Source organism: Crocodylus siamensis, chromosome 3 (assembly GCF_052110815.1).
Source record: "Crocodylus siamensis isolate JL-2025a chromosome 3, ASM5211081v1, whole genome shotgun sequence".
Taxonomy (NCBI): domain Eukaryota; kingdom Metazoa; phylum Chordata; order Crocodylia; family Crocodylidae; genus Crocodylus; species Crocodylus siamensis.
In genome coordinates, this window is record NC_143397.1 from 254,077,144 (window position 1) to 254,093,653 (window position 16,510).

Genomic DNA, 16,510 nt, shown 5'->3' on the forward strand with positions numbered 1-16,510 from the left:
AGCTTAGGCTTGCCCTGCTCACATTCATGTTGTCAGGTCAGAAAAAAAGTGCAATTAAAAGCAAATCTCAGAGGGTGCGTCTACAGGTTCATTAACGCACTTTAGGTAATGCACATTAAATCTAGTACCTCTGTTATGAAGCACTAGAAAAAAAAAAATGTACTGATTTTAATGCACATTAGTTAAAGAGCACGGGTTTCCGTGGTGCTTTAATAAGCATTAAAATAGGCTAATGTACATTAAAGTGCACATGTAGACATGACCAGAAGGTGAGCTATGAATGGGGCTTTTCTAATGGGAATACATAACAGGTGCAGGCGACATTAGTTCCAACAGTCATCCTTACACAAGCTTTGAAAAATATTTAGTGATCTGGTACCAGAGGGGTGCAGTGGCAACAGCACAGGAAGGGGGGGGGGGAAGGAGTGCCAGAATTGCAGTGTTTTGTTCTTGTTTTTGCTTGTTTAAAGAGCACACGTGAGCAAGGCTTCTCCTGTGACAGCCTCTCTTAGGGAAGAGGAAAAGGCTTGTAGCTTTACGTTGGACTGCATCTCATGTTTCTTTCACTATGACAGGAACAAGTGTCCTGTGATCTGCAGGCGAGGGTCTTGCTTCACTTTTCTAGCTCAAAAATCTTTCATACAAAAAGGATTCAAATTCCAAGTCTTGCACTTTCATCAAGCTTCAGTAGCTTTGTGCCTCACCAGAGTATTCCCTGGTCCAAGCACAGGCTTTGGGTAGCACTGTGCATTTCTACAAGAAAGTGCTTTCTGTACCACCCCGAAGCAGCACCAAGGCTCCCAACTCTGGGACAGTCCAATTTCTCCTGAGTGACCAGGCAGCTCAGTATGGGATGAAGGGGCTTGAACTGCAGCGATGAGCAAGCAAACAAGTTCAGTGCAAAATGCCTCTAGTGAGCATGCAGGCCAGCATATAAACCCAGCGCTGATGCTTTTTGGGGCATAGAAAAGGAAGTGGAAACAAGGACGGTCTACAAGGACTGCACATAGGCACGGATGTAAAAGGCAAGTCAAGAGAAGCAAAGGAAGTGGTTGGGCAATATATTAGTCTAACCAGCCAGTCAGCTAACATCTTCCTCAGACATGCATCACAGTTCCCAAACTGTGGGTTGTGACCCCAAATGGGGTCATTAAGATAACTGGACCCCCTCCTTCAAGTAGAGCCATCGCAGTTCCAGTTAGCTGGGTCTGGGCTCCTTGCTGTGCACCCTCCAGGTATGGCTTCCCTGGGACCCTTTCAGATGAAGCACTGGTCCTACCTCCCCAGTGCAGCCCTGGGAATGCCTGGGGGGGGACGGGGACTGCATCTGACCATGCCAGGCCTCCCTGCATATGGGACTTTCCTCCTTAAGGAGCCCTTGCCTAGTTGCTAGGCAGCAGCTCTTCTCTCTCTCCCCCCCTGTATCTTTGCACAGCAGCTCCCAGAAAGGACAGCACAAAATCTCCCAAAATGACAAGGCAGCTCCACAGCAAATGGAAAAATTCTACGAAGTGTCGTGTCCCTGAACACAGGTTATACAAATGATGGCTGAAAACTGCCCCAGGATCTTCCACTAACGAGACTCCCCATTGCTGCCTGCAAGTTTCTTGCAACATTTTACAAGGCCAGAGAGTGGAGGGAAGAAACCAAGCATTTTACAGCAGCCTCACACAAGCAGTTAGTCCAAAGCCATAAGCTTTCAGGAAAGTTAATGACTGTTGACTAGTGCTATTTTGGGGAAATTAGGTCTCATTTGTTCAGTGTAAAACATCTTCAGGGTTCCCTTTGGGGGCATAAGATAGCCTGGTAAGAAAACACTTATGGTTATGAATGTTACAAGCAACATCTTGGACCAAGTTAACAATCTGGTATAGTCTGTCTGGGGTGTTACCTTAACTTGAAGTCTCCCAGCCAGGAATACAGCAGGGCTAAAACTACATTCAAGAAGTCATGTCCACCTTGACCAAGCCTACCTGCGTGAGGACTTTTTTTTTTTTTAAGTTTAAATACTTGCACAACAATCCAGGAGTAGGAGCCCTACTACTCTGCTCCAGGACAGCAAAATGAATGCTGTTTCCACTGGAGTCAGACAGCATCACCAAAGGGAACTGGTCTCATGCCTGTATTTGTTTTTCAGGGGATGAAATTTTAGACAGTAACATTTTTCAAAAAAATCCCAAAAGAAAAACAGGGGTTTTAAGAAATTAACTGTTTATAAGATGCATTCCCCACCCCTTTGGAGAGTTCACACCCAGAGATTCACACCGTTAAAAAAGCATAGATTGTGTAAGGCAACAAACAAGAGAGGCTGAAAGCAATCCTCATCATCCACAGATGGAGACTCAAGGGTGGCAACAGGGTGGGCGCCCCTAACCTTGGGGAGGATCACAAGAAGGATCCAGCCAGTCTCCGCAGGGCTTGGCAGAAAGTGGAAAGCAGATCAGTAGTGGGCTGATGGAGCAGTGTGCGCCCAGGCAAGCGGCAGCCCAGAAGAGCTCTGACATGGGATTCGAGTTCCAGCTCTGAAGCGTCTCTCTGCTTGTGTAGTGATGCATTCACATTACAAACTTAAGATTCATTAGCCAGCTACTGCTAATGAGTCCCTGGTTATGTAGCTCTGCACTCCTGAAGTAGCAAAACAGAGACAGGGAAGATGCAAGCCTCTGAAGCAAAGCTGCAGCTACTCACTGGAGGAAGACATGCCGAGCAGGAAAGCTTTGGTGTCAAGGTGGGTCTGCAGCACAGCAACACTGCCTGGGCTTCTCAGACAGCAGGGCCAAGACTGGAGTTTATTTAGTTTTTTTTTAAAAAGATGCCTCAAGTTCTTTCTAAGAGCCTGCAGAGCATCACCCATTTCTTCACAGGTGTGGACTCCAGCAGAATAAAAGAAATGAAGCTCAAGCTTCACTTGCAAATAAGAGGAGGAATCAGATGGTTGGAAGAGCAAATGTTTTTGACCTATTTCTTCAGAAGCGGACTTCATAAATTAAATTGCATTTGGCATAGAAATGTGCATGGATTAGACAGCGTGCTCTTAACGTCCTGCACGTGAAGTCATTTGTTTGCACACACCAGATCTCAGGCAAGGTTTCTGGTGCGGGACCTGGTGGCTCTCTCACAAGAGACTCTGAGCATGAGACTACCTAATGAACGAGCTGAAGAGCACTTATAGAAAACTAGCATATTCTCATGTGCAATTACAGCTATTAGTCATGCTAAGGAAAAACTGGACTGATTTTTTGGGTTCAATTCTCTAGTCCAGAAATCTTAAGAAATCAGGCCCTTGACTTGGGGTCAAAGAGTTTACAAAAAAGGGAAGAAAGCTTTAAGTAGAGAAAAAGTGAAGGAATACTCTATTTCACTGCTTTAGAATCGCTTCTTCCTAGGTGGATCTTAATTATACCCTGGACACCCAGGAAGGGACAGAAAAAAAAATCCCTTACTCAATATTTTGGTAGAAATATTCAAGCCAGTCCAGGGACTTGAGACCTCTTTTTTGTATCAAAAGAGAACATTTCTACAACCCTTGAACTGCTTGACATTCAACTTCCCTTTCTAAGATGATTAGCATTAATCCAAATTACACAGAGACGCCAGGAACGTGGAGCCAGCGTTGAACCCTCATTTTATCTTTGGCAGAAAGCCTGCCCATTCGTTATCAAGAGCATCTCCGAAGCCCAGGCTCAAAGCTAGCAAAGAGGAAAAAGCAGCAGATTAGGCTCCTAAAAGGTATTTTTCCAAGCGGCATGATTGTTGCACAATTGCCAAAGTGTGTGGCACTCTGCCTTGGTATGAAGGTAAAAAATACATCTTCCATTGGGCACAGGATACAAAAATCTTGATGAATTGCTTGTACAGCATCCTTCACCCAGGAATACTGCATGGATTCTAAACCAATCCGCCTTGGGGGTGGGTGGGAAAGAGGTAGTCTGATGTCCTTGCTGTTAAAATTACATCAACAGTTATTAACTACAGAACTGGGAATCACATAAAGAAAATGTGACTCCTTTGTTCTTCAGCAGCAAGTACAGCAGTAGCAGCCGCCACCTCATGCGACTCCAGCAGCATGAATTAGTCAGTAATTAAAAAGTAATGGGTGGGGATGTTTTATGGGCTATTATCATTTGCCCCAGGTGCAGCATTTGCAGCATTATGCATTCAATCATCAGAGACCTGTATTAAAAAAAAACAAAAAAACCCCAAAAAACAAAAACACACGGCCTATTAAATCTTGTGCTAAGGATAGGGATGTTAAGTTAGCTGTTTAAAACAGACTTGTAAAATTCATTTAAAAAAAATTGAGGTGGATTGGAAAAAGTTCTCCCACAGTCTCCAGCTTTCTGGCAAGTGGACAAAATGCACTGTTTTAGTTTGCAAAATGAAGTTAAGAGCAGCCCAGGTTACCACACCGAGCTGACGGACAGGCCGGAGCACACACCCCTTGCAGCTCGCACGCTCATGTCTGCAGTCAGCAAGTCTCTTACCAAGTCGCACAGTACAAGATACCTAGTGGGGGCTGTCACTCAAGTGACTGCTTTGATTCTTATTTGGTAGCTGGGTGGGCTATGCCATGTCGCTCATGGGGACAGCGTGTCAGCATGGTGCATCTGCCCCCAGCCTCTTCCCCTGCTGGGGGTGGCATTTTATAAATTTGTCCTCATGGGCCAAGTGCATGGCACCAGCCCTCTCTTCCCCCTCGGTTTGAGTGGATCTAGATGCTCATCATGGAGTTGGCAGCACCCGCACTGCTTACAGCAGAGGTCTTTGCAGAGCTGCAGAAATCATTCAGCCCAACTCTTTTCATCAGAAAGCTCTTGGGCAGCCCCTTCTTTCCTAGGATCTCCTTTGATCACAGGCTTAGCCTTAGAAAGAAGATCCCATTCTAGCTTGGACTGAGCTAAGAATGACCATCTTTGCTGTAGACTGGAAGCACGCTGCTGGCTTTTAAACCTCTCTCGCTCATCTTTCTCCACCACCTTCGTAATGTCTTATGGACTTAAACTTCCTAGCATCAGGCAAGTGCCAATACAAGAGAGGCCTAGGAAATGGTCATATACCATTATCATAATAAATGCATCACAGAAGTGCCTTTCCTTGCAGCAATTACTGCCAGATTTCTTGGCAACCATTAGCCGGTATGCCTGGGTAATGCATCCATTTCACCTGTGCCTGAACTCTATTGTATGTTCCTTTGAATGCGACTGCAGAACCTTTGGTTTGTGAAGAGCTCCACATCTATTTGAGCCCAGACACAGTAAATAAGAGGCTGACAAAAAAGACAAAACCAGAAGACAAACCCTAGTTCTCCATGCGCAAGGCGGTGCTTTCTCAGTCCTAGAATATATAATGAGAAGTCTTTTCAGACAAAAGTAACCTATTGTATTCTGCTCAACTTGGCTCAGCCCGTCTCTTTATTAGAGCCTATTAATTATCTCAGGAAACTGAATGCTTCAGTGCTACTACTGCTTAGTGTCACTGTCTGATGAGAACATTATGTTCAGAATTGAGTCTAAAACAACTAGCTTCAATATTAAGAACGTCAGACAGCGCATAAATGCCCATTAAGTCCCCACTCCATTAGTGGGATGCGACTGGTTAGGCTCTTGTATAAGAAATGTAATGTAATGTATCGATGTGAGAAACAGTACCCTGAATAGCAGAAAATTCATAGCCAGACTAAAAGGAGGAATGATGCTTGATATAGAAGTAGCTTTACATTGCTAAAGCATGCAACAACCCAATATGACCATTAAAATTCATTGCATCTGTTTGATGCAAAGTGAGAACACTTCCTTTAAAAACCATGAGCGCAGAGTATTTAATAATTCATGCACCTTTAAAAAAAAAAAAAAGGAAGCGAGGAACCTTTTTGCTGTGGACAATCAGTTCTGTGCTTATTAACTATTCATAGGAATTACTCAATAGCTTGGGGAAAAGCCTTTGAAACAACAATAAGATTCAGTGGAGCCTTTACTATGAAAAAAAATAAAAGAAACTGGTCTTTAGCTGCAGCACTATTACTCACTGCAGCATTGCGGAGTTTTTTCCATGGCAAGTGTCATGTAGCAAGGGCTGCAAGTCATACATTCCCTTCTTTGGTGAAGCTCCTCAATTTTTTCCAGTTTAAAATGGAGATGCACACTCTCCAGACAGGCAGGCAGTTTACCCAACTGCACAGCACGAGGCCAGTCCCAACTTGCTGCACATTACTTACATTACAGCAAACACTGGTTAAGTGCATACATCATGTAAGTGCATAGCATCTTTCAGTCCCATTTTCTAATGCGACTGCAACTCTTTCTAAATGCATCATAATTGGTGCCAGTCATGGTGAAGGGAAGCCGCTGTCAAAAGGGCTGCTATTAGAAGCCACGGAGCTGGCAACCGTAAAACAGAGAGCATCTCAGTTTTCTCCAAGGCTTCTAATAGTAGCCCCAAATCAGCAGCTGCAGCCTCAAAAAAAAATACTTTTTAAAAAGAAGATAAAAGGGAGTTAGTATTGAGGCTGCTCACCCCACAGCACTGATGGCCAGGCTGAGAAATATATCTGTATTTAAAGACAGACATTACTTACAACAAGTTTGGGTAAGGGCATGCTCCAGGTAAGAGCACAGCCTCTTTTCACTCTCCAGTGTCTGCACAGGTTTTGTTTTTCAAGAGAACAGTGGGTAGATTTACTTGCACTAACCTTCAAAAACCATCTCCACCTGTTTGAGATGTGTTTTTACTAATATAATTATGTACTCATTTGCTAAGAAAGTAGGGTTGGTCTCTAAAGGTCATAGCACCAGATATGAAGTACTTAGTTATGCAAAGCGGCCTTAGAAGGAGATAACCCTCATTTGGCTCTCACCTCTGCTCACTGCAATTTTAAAATGGAGGTATGAAATCGTTTCAGCCAAAAAAGGCAAATGCAGTTACATCTTGGAAGCCAAGAAGTTAATAACCGAGGCACTGTCAGCAGTCCCAGGTAGAGTGCCTAAAGTCTCCTCACAGGTGCAACGACTAGATGCTTCACATCTGACTGCAAGAACAGCTTATGCTTCCAAGACCTCCCACACCAAGGCAGAGGGAAGCAAGCACTAGAAAAGGTAGGTACAGGAAAGGAGGGTGGCAATGTGATTAGAGTTACCTGGTTTCAGCATGTACACATGTCACTATCTCAATTAGGTTTTTAAGTAGTGTTTAAATATATGAAATCTTAAATAAATACAGATGGAGAAACATTTGATTAGGATGAATCATCTTACTATTTCTGTGCAAACACTGAGCACTTGTCAGATTACCTGTTGAGGAAAAAAACAGTTTGGGACTGGGAAGGGAAGGCACATGTCTAATTCACATACGCCTTGGAGCGGGGGCTGTTCGTATTAGCTGTGCTTAGGGGAAATGGATATGGTCAAACCCATTCATGCCTGATCTGATCTGAAGAATCAGATTCCAAGAGGGAAAACACCATCTGCAAGAGGAAAGTCTACCCATGGTTGCAACTGGAAGACATGATCCTGGTATAATGGAAGTCTGAAGTGTTAAAAGGCAAAAAGCAGGAGAGAGGGGAAGTGTACCTGCTGACACTACAGGACGTGATCCAGGCCACTGCTGGGAGGCAAAAGGATATTTCTTTGCCATGCATAACAGCCAGGTAATTCACTGGTCCAAAATAAATGCCCTTCTAGCACCTGACTAGGGGATTTTTACCTCCCTACCAAAGTTGTGGGTTAATGCCATTTGAATCAGCTTTGTAAACTACACTGGGGTAATAATTAGTAGGTAGAAAAGTGAAGGTGGCAGTCACCTGGGTAAAGGGGCTCCTATAGTGCCATAAGGGGGCTAGCAGGAACTACCAGGCTCAGAGCCAAGTGACCTCAGAAGTCTCTTTTGGCAAAACTCATTTTGCTCAGTCTACCTTCAAAAGTAACATTTGTCCCTTCCCACCCCCAGATGCACACATCTGGACACTACAGTACCATCTGCACTAGAGGACTCACAGTAGGTGCACATCTGTTTACTACCCCAAAGCCCTTGGCTAACAGTACATGTAACAACTCTTTTCTAACAAGCCTGAAGAGATAAGGGGGCTCTGGAAATAAGACAGTTCAAGTTGAGCACCCTAGAAGAGGCAAGTGGGCAGAAAAGGAAGACTATCTGGCACCACAGCTGGGGTGGAAGTCGAGGTAAACAGTGTTAAGCCACTGGGGTGGCACACCTTTCACTTACTGCTGCATTACAAGTAAGTAATCAATAATGATTAGCGTGCAAACAAAAAACAAAGTGAAGAGATTCCCTGCAGGGGCATACTCCTGCCAGAGTCCCACCAGTATCAAAAGGTTTCTAGGGCAAGCCCCGTCAGAGTGCAAGTGTGATGACTAATTGAGAGAGGAGTGCGGCTCTGCCCAACGTGTCAGAAATCCATGTTCAACGGCACAGTTTGCCCATCCTGCTTCAAACTAACACAGCTAAGTGGCGGGCAGGGGCATGCAGGCAGCAGCTCTGCCCTGGCTCCAGACCATGCCATCACTGGTGCAAGATCCTGGTCCACAGCTACAGAGCAGCTCTCCACCCAGCGTGTGCATACACACACAGGTTGATTATAAGAGAAAGCTGAAAAGTTGGGTGCCAGATTCAACTGCCCAGTCACTGAGGAACAGATTGCAAACAACTGCTCGATCTGTTCTGCGTTGGTGAAAGAAGAATAATGCATTGAGTACACTCCCTGTTGCTGTTTATCAGTCTGTCATCTGTAGACCCCACGGGGGTCTGCAGACCATGTTTAAGGAGTCCACTAAAGATGACTATGAACAAAAATGTGACTATTCAGACTTTCAAGTTAAAAGTGGTCTGCACCTCCATTCAAAATTTCCAAAGGGGTCTGCAAATGAAAAAAAGGTTGAAAGCCACTGAACTAGACAGATGCTTCTAAGAAAATGACTTGTATCTATATTAATGCCTACCCATAAGACCAGACCTACAGTTCTTATGAAACTATAGATCTGTTCGCCCTTGGAGCATATAAGAAGCCCTTCACTGAAGTTAGAGATGCTCTATGATGGGGTGGGCAGTTGTTTTGGGCAGAAGGCTGCTTACTGAGTTTTGGCAAGCCATCGAGGGCCACATGACAGGCAGTCAGGGGCAGATAAATATTAATTTTCTAAAATTTTTAGGGGCCCCACAAGCTGGATCCAGCCCCCAGGCCACATTTTGTTCATCCCTACTCTATGAGGTTACTACTTGTAGGACTGTGATACTGCCTTAGGGTCTCAGCTGGTGACTAAATAAGACCCAAGATAGCCCATCTCAGCAGCTGCTCTTCAGAAGGACTGGTGGCACTAGTCTCATAGAGCCAGCAGTATTAGGTATGCTATAAGTAAGAGGAGGGGTTTGGGGTGGGAGAGAAGTTTCTGAACAGGCAATGTTCAGATTTTGCAGCGCCTTTGGGCATATAAAACTCTATGGAATACTTAACTGGTAGGCACACACAATTTAATGAGACTTAGTGTTAATGATTATGTAGTGTAGAAGCTAACAGCCTTTCTTCTGTGAAATTTCTACCCTGGTTGAGAAGGTGACTGAAGGTCACAATGGTTAAATGTATAATTCTTGATTTGAAAACATTTAAGCAAATCAGCCAGTACTATTTTAGCTGGAGTCACCTTTGTAAATTTCCATAGTTGGCAGGTTTGAAGTAGCCAAGATATTCTAAACAGAAAATAAAAGAAGTTAGCTACTTATTTTGGAACTTTGGTTGCAGAAAAAAGTAGGTAGCAATTCAAAGCAAGTGTAATAAATACAGCTTACCTCACTGTTGCCAAGCTACTAAAGCCCAGTTACGATTACAAAAGGTCTTCAAGGTGCCTACTTGGAGACTGCATTTTTAAAAAGGTAATGTTAGGTCACTTGAGCATGGCAATACGGGAACAGATTAAAGTTGTAGTAAAGAACTGGTTCCAATAGGTCTCAAGTTCTACCAATTTTCATATCTTTCTGCTTTGAAACCAACTTAATCCAAAGAACAAAAAAAGACACAAAAAAGGTGTCAATTCAAGAGAGAGTTTCAAACTTTTGGGAACTTTAGTAGGGCACCGAGTCTTTAGTCCTTGTTCCCAAGTTTGCTAGCAGAGGGAAGGGGTACAACTGTAATGTCTCGCATACAACAAGCCTTCAAAAATACAACATGCAACTTGTTTTTGGAAGGCAGAATATAGAAAAATGATTCAGATCCCACGGTCAGCCACAACTCTGAGAAGCAAGTCTTCCTGGGAAGTGTCACAATGCCACATCAGAAGCCTCCTGCCGCCTCACCCAGACTGCCCCCTGGGATGCCACACTCCTCCCAGACTGACATAAGGCTAGGCCCTACACCCTTGCAAAGGCAGTAACAAGGTGTTAGTTCTTTATTGCAAGTGGTTCCTTATTATGACTCCTTTAAGTAAAGCATTGTTTCTATAGTACAAGCCTCATCAAGATACTACCAGCAGCGTTCATGCTGCTTCGGACATGAGACGCAGTGCTCAGCCAGTAGCTAAACCCTCTCCCAGGTGAGCACAGGACTCTGCCCCTTTAGCTGGCTGAGCCAGATAAGTGCCAGCCATCTTAGCAGCTGCTTGCCATGCACCATGTCTCCAGGTGGGTTTCTTTTCCAGTGGAAAAAAAACCTACTGCCCTGCTTAATATGTACCACATCAGGACCGCTTTTGGAAAAAAAAAGATGCATATTGTATACAAGAAAGTCTGGTACTTCCCTAATACATTGATAGTTAAACAACTCTAACTTAATGATGTTCCCCTGAATATAGGAATTGTTTCTACCTGGTCATCTAGTACAGGTGGTCAAAATGACTTCACTGTGGTTTCCTTGGGACAGGACATGTGCATAGCACACCAACATTAAAAATCCTCTAGCGGTCCACCCCCATGATCTGATTTTATAGTTGCTTGCAGCGCTTTGTTTCTGAATTCTGCCTACCAACCAGGACAGCTGGGAATCACAGCCAGCCTTAGGAAGACAAAAAAAAATACAGTAGGAGCTCAAGCAGAGGCTGAAAATAAAAACACAGCTATATAACAACCGATTACCAGCCTGTTGACCAAGTGATCCATAAACACTTAACCCTCCAAGTTTAATTTTTTACTGTAGAGTTAGCTAATGTAAAGGCTGTGGGAAATTTCAGAGGTTCTTAACCTGCTTGTAAAAACAGCCTACTGCCCAGGGGTGAAGAGACAAAATTACTGATACCTGTATGGAGTCTTGGTGCTGTGATGAAAGGCACCACTAAAAGCTGCCGATACAAGAGCAGAGTTAGACAGATATGGGTTTTTAGACATGGCTGTATTCAGAGAGTCTCAAAATCTGTCCAGTGCGTCATGGATATGGGGCAGAATACAACCACAGTTTTTCTAGTGCGAGGAGCTAAAGGTCCAACACACTCTTGATATGTTTAAGGAACAGTCAATAAGCAACATGCAAGACTCAACATTTCACTGTTACACTAGGCCACTTTCCCCACCAAACCAGTCCTACAGACAGAGAGCCAACCTCAGCGCAAAATCATTTCCTGGCCTCATGTGCAAGAAAGCACTGACTCTAGCCCGTCAGGCTAGGCTCAAGTAAACAGCAACATCTGTCATGTTTTATGCAGGCAGCAGTACTTTTTCCAGCAGCTCCCCGAATATGCCATGAAGCCTTTACTGCAGAGCCTGTACACGGCGGCTACAGCATTTCAGCTCCCAGCTTTCCTCGCCCCCCCCAATGCAGAACAACAGCCAGGTTACTTCGGAGAGCATGGTCACACCACTGGGGATTCCTGACACAGGTGATTAAATCAGGCACATTGTTGTGAGTAGTAAGAATATGGCCTCTCACTTGCCAAGGAGAAGTAACAAATATCTATACCAAAAAGTGTGAGGGATGTGACAGAGGATAGATAGTGCCTTGAGGAGTCACCCCATTGCTCCTTCTTTCCCCAGTGTCTCCTGGTCCAGGGGGAAGGTGCTTGCCTTAGAACATCATTCATTGCACCTTCACCATCTTGCCTAAAATCAGTTCTTTTCCTGAAGTGCCCCGCATGCTCTTTGGAGTATTTAAATCTTCATTTAGGAGGTTAATATTGGAAACCAACTTATTTTTATACTGTCACATGGCATAGCTATAGTACTGATGAGGTTGGTAAGAGAGAAAAGGGAGGCAAAGGAGGAAGTTTTAATATTTCTTTCCTGTGTTTATAAGAATCTGGATAATGTATTTGTACCTTACAACAACAGAACTAATTCACCAGAAGCTAGCTGTATTGTGCCATTTGAAAGTAGGAGAGACAGGTTGTACATGAGCATAATCAAAGTTTGGACAAGGAGCTAAACCATTAATAATGATTTGACAAGTGACCAATTAAAAGGATAAAAAGTTATTGACATCTAGGTTGCAAGCTAGTTTGAAGCACGACAGTAAATTTAAAAAAAGTGGCTTTAATGAAACGGAACACAAAAGCTTCTGAATCTACGATAGCCAGGAGCTATTTCACATGCTTTTCACAATTTCAGGTTCAGCAATGGATCTATCCTGCTTTAAAAAAAAAAAAACCTATCAGGTTCTGAAATGCACAAGATGAAGTTATTTTATCATTTGGCATTATCTGCAGGAACTTGGTCAGGTGATGTGCAACTCACTTTCCCCACTCTCCCATGCTCCATCTGACTATTTCATAAATATAGGCAAGTCCTTGGTACAGTATGCATCTTATCTCATTTTATAGTTTTTATAGGTAAAAGGAGACAGTTTCATTGAATTGCTCAGAGGTAAGGTAAAGGTTATTCATTTCTTAAAACAGCATATGCAATAGTTCCAGTCCTTTAATCTAGAAGAGGTCAGAGTTGATCCAGCAATGCTATTTTCTTGGGAATGGTAATCTGGTTTCCAAGGTCAGGTCTCTCAAGACTGCTGGAACTGATCTGCCCATGAAAAGAGTGGTTTTCAATACCTGTCCAATATGTTAGTATATTTGAATATGCATATTCTTGCCCGTTCCTAGACTCTAATATTTTAGGAGTTTCATACATTTGATCTTATCTGATCAGGTTTCATAGATTTGAACTGACCGCTTTAAAATAGAATAATACTTTGCACTTCAAGCTTTCTTCCTCCAAGAGATCTATTCCAGAAGATAAAGCCTCCCAGCCTGAAGAGCTGGGGAGGCAAGTATGAACAGAGCAAGGTTTTAAACAAGGTCACAAGGAATCGGTATCAGGAGCCAAGATCAGAAGACAAGAAGTCCCTAATTCCAGCTTACATTTTAATGACAAGGCAACACTCCTTCCAATGACAAACACTATTCTCTGATCACATTGAAAAACCAAGTCATGAGTCTCGATTTAAACGCAATGGCTTAAAAAACAGAGAACTGACTTACCAATTTGCAGCAATACTGGAGTGACCAATGCCGTTTCCATGGCGTAACAGAATTCCCTGCCAAACATGACTGCGCCGTGCATCACCCACAGGCGTATCGGTATCCGGTCGATGGAGCCCTCACTGATGGTCTCCTCTCGGCTCTCGTTCTCTGGTTTCTCATCCTGGGCCACAGGCAGCTCTTGAACTTGCATAGATTCCGAGTCAGCATTCTGAGGAGCCATTCTCATCACCATAAAAATATATCTCTATATAAATAATACTATCATATCTCCAAGGGCAACTTAAGATTTCTTCTGTCAGCTTCTGCTTCTCACCCAAGTAATGCTTATATTCCTCTTGTACAAACAGGTATTTCACAACTTCTCATGTAGGTAGGAGACAAAGCTATTTGGTAGGAATTTCAACATATGGCTTGCCGGTTTACTGTGAATTAGAGTTAAAAATCCATAATTGCCATTCAGTTAATACGAGTTTCATAATTATTATTGAAGAGGTGCTGAAGTTTTTCTTGTTGCACAGAGGTGGAAAGGCGACACAAAGAGGTACTCCACTGTTAATCCCCATCGAGTGGCTGATTAATCTGCAACAAAGAGCAAGCCATTAAATACTCAAGCATTATATTTCAAGTTGCCTCCCCCTTCTGGCCGCATTCACTAACAAGCTTATCATTTTCCTTCATTATCACCATCTCCTGCCCAATATAGCTTTTTATCCCACTGCTTTACCGGCAAGTAACAGGATTACACCACTTCTCTCTGCTATTAACATGCAGATCCTGCTCAGCTGCACTGACCCCCCCCCCCCCCCCCCCCCCCCCAAAAAAAAAGTTTAATTTTCTCCTAGGCCTTTACTTCATCCCTAGATCTGCCAGAAATGCAGATGTGAGACTCGAAGACCTAAACTTTGGATTCTTTAGTGAACCTGACTGAGCTCTAGAGCCCACTCCAGACACAGCACCACATATCCCAACTACCACATCAACCAGATTGTTCGATGACGTGTGAAACAGTCTCACCCAACTCACCACCCAGACACTCAGGAGGTCTCCATGCATGATAGCAGCGCCCCTTAGATATGTTGAACTAAGGCATCATTGGCATTAGTCAACGTTACCCACGATTCCACAGTTCTTCTGATGTTAACACAAGGCAACACAACCTCATTATAATAACCCCCGTTTACAATAAACCATGACAAACAAGCTATTTCAATATTGTGAATCAGCAAATTGACTAACCCTGTTATAGTAAACAGCCTCTTTTAATTAACTTTGCACCTGATCCCATGGAGGTTCATTAGAACAAGGCTGCACCATACTCTGAATGTACAATCTGTCAGACAAGTCACTCGAGCAGCAGCTCTCAAGCAACAGGGCTGTAACCTCAAATTGGACTGGTCTGGCCTTCTATTACCCAGAACAGGCTCTGAATTGCAGCATGGCTGCATAGGGCCACGAGTCAAACTGGGGCTGTGGCCCCAAATTGAGAGAGATTAGGAAATTGCTGCATTAGAAGTCAGTTTTAAGGCTTTGCTCTTTTGACCCTTGTGTATACAGGTTTTTTCAAGAACGATTAAAGAGGGGCATTATGCTTTTCCTGCAACAACTTTGAACAGAAGAGTTGCCCATTAGGAAGCAGCTTTTGAAGGTTAATGCTCAAATATTTGTCCTCCGATGGTCTTGATTTTGGACTCACCAGCTGCCTAGTGCATCTCTTCCTTCACACTAAAGATAAATAATATCCTTAGATCATGTTCTGCCCAAGATTTAAGACAAGGGCCCACAGGAAACAAAGTAGTCTAAAGCTGTGTCTAGTTTCAACAGCTGGATAAGCTTTATGGAAAAAAAGCATTATTTCTATCACCAAGTCAGGTTTCTTGAGTTTTATTCTACCAGTTATGCTAATTTCAGCAAGGCTTTCAGGATTTACCTCCTGAAGCTGAAAACAGGGTGCTGCACGCTTTTGACAGGTGCCATGAGGTGGGAGCAGATAAGCAGAGGCTCGGGCTTGTCCCAGCCCCACTGAAGTAGGTAAGCACAGTAATAAATCAGTTATAAAGTTTTTGAAATGGGGTGCTGGCTCAAAATCATGAGTTATGGAGGAGTGCCTCAAGTCCAACGAGGGGGTGCCTCAAGTCTAAAAAGGCTGAGAACCACTGAACTAGACCATAAAAGTACATCTGATGCTACTGAATATTTAAAGTCTACTACAGTTAACAGTCCTAAGTTACTCCTTATTTGGCTATGAAGTTAAGCGAGCCAAGGAGGAAATTAGCTTTCTTTAACTTAATTTTCAATTGAAATTATTCCTCAATTTTTGGTGAATAAAGAATGAATTATGGTCTTCTAAAGCTTTCTATTCTGCAGGTTTCCTGTCATTGTCCATCACAATGTTATTTTGCAAGTTACCCATACACTAAGTTCTTTGAAAACGGTGTGAACAGGCTCCTGCCCCAAAACCAGAGTCACATTCCCTTTGTGTTTAAATCGGCCCCCAAATCCTGTCCTGTGGACAATCTATTTTGTGCGCGCTCAGTTAGGAAACAAGTCGGCCTCCCAAAGCATAATGCTGGGAAGGGATTCAGTTCAAGAAGGCCCTAGACTTAAAAACAAAGCTGAACACACAACTCCAAATTCAGGACCGAGGCTGTGCACATGCGTCTGGGGCTTTAAAGCACATATGCACCATGGCCGATTTTTCACCCTGGCAAAAGGCCCAGAGGATGGCTCTCCATCCACCGCAACCTCAGGGAGTTTTCTGCCTTTTCTTCGGTCACATTAATGTTTTATTAGTTTGCTTTTAGCCCTGCTCTTCTGACAGTGTTACTGCTTCAAAAAGATTAAGAACTCTAAAGAGATAATATTATTTATTTAAAATACTTGCAGACTGAACCTTCCTAGCAGGTATTTTTCACAGCAGAGAGGTAACCTAATTTAATCTGGTTTCAAAGCCAATACAGCTGAATATTTTACATCCCAGTGTTCAGCAGCTCCACTATAAAACCCAGAAAGTTATTACTTCTCGTCCTCAAATTATGGAGGTCTTGGATCTTTTGGTAACAAACCGTAATATGCTCCATACGCAAGTAAATCTGGAGATCGAGTGAAAA

At 43.4% G+C, this 16,510-nt stretch overlaps 1 protein-coding gene across 2 annotated transcripts in view; it reads right to left on the reverse strand.

Annotated features, from left to right (window-relative positions):
* SLC45A4 (solute carrier family 45 member 4) overlaps nucleotides 1-16,510 on the reverse strand; it is an 88,414-nt gene that overhangs the window by 33,410 nt on the left and 38,494 nt on the right. For both annotated transcript variants that reach the window (XM_090040726.1, XM_090040725.1), the window contains exon 2: nucleotides 13,401-13,982. In XM_090040726.1, coding sequence (XP_089896852.1) covers nucleotides 13,401-13,635 — 235 coding nt within the window. In that variant the 5' untranslated portion in view covers nucleotides 13,636-13,982. The remainder of the gene's footprint in view (nucleotides 1-13,400; nucleotides 13,983-16,510) is intronic.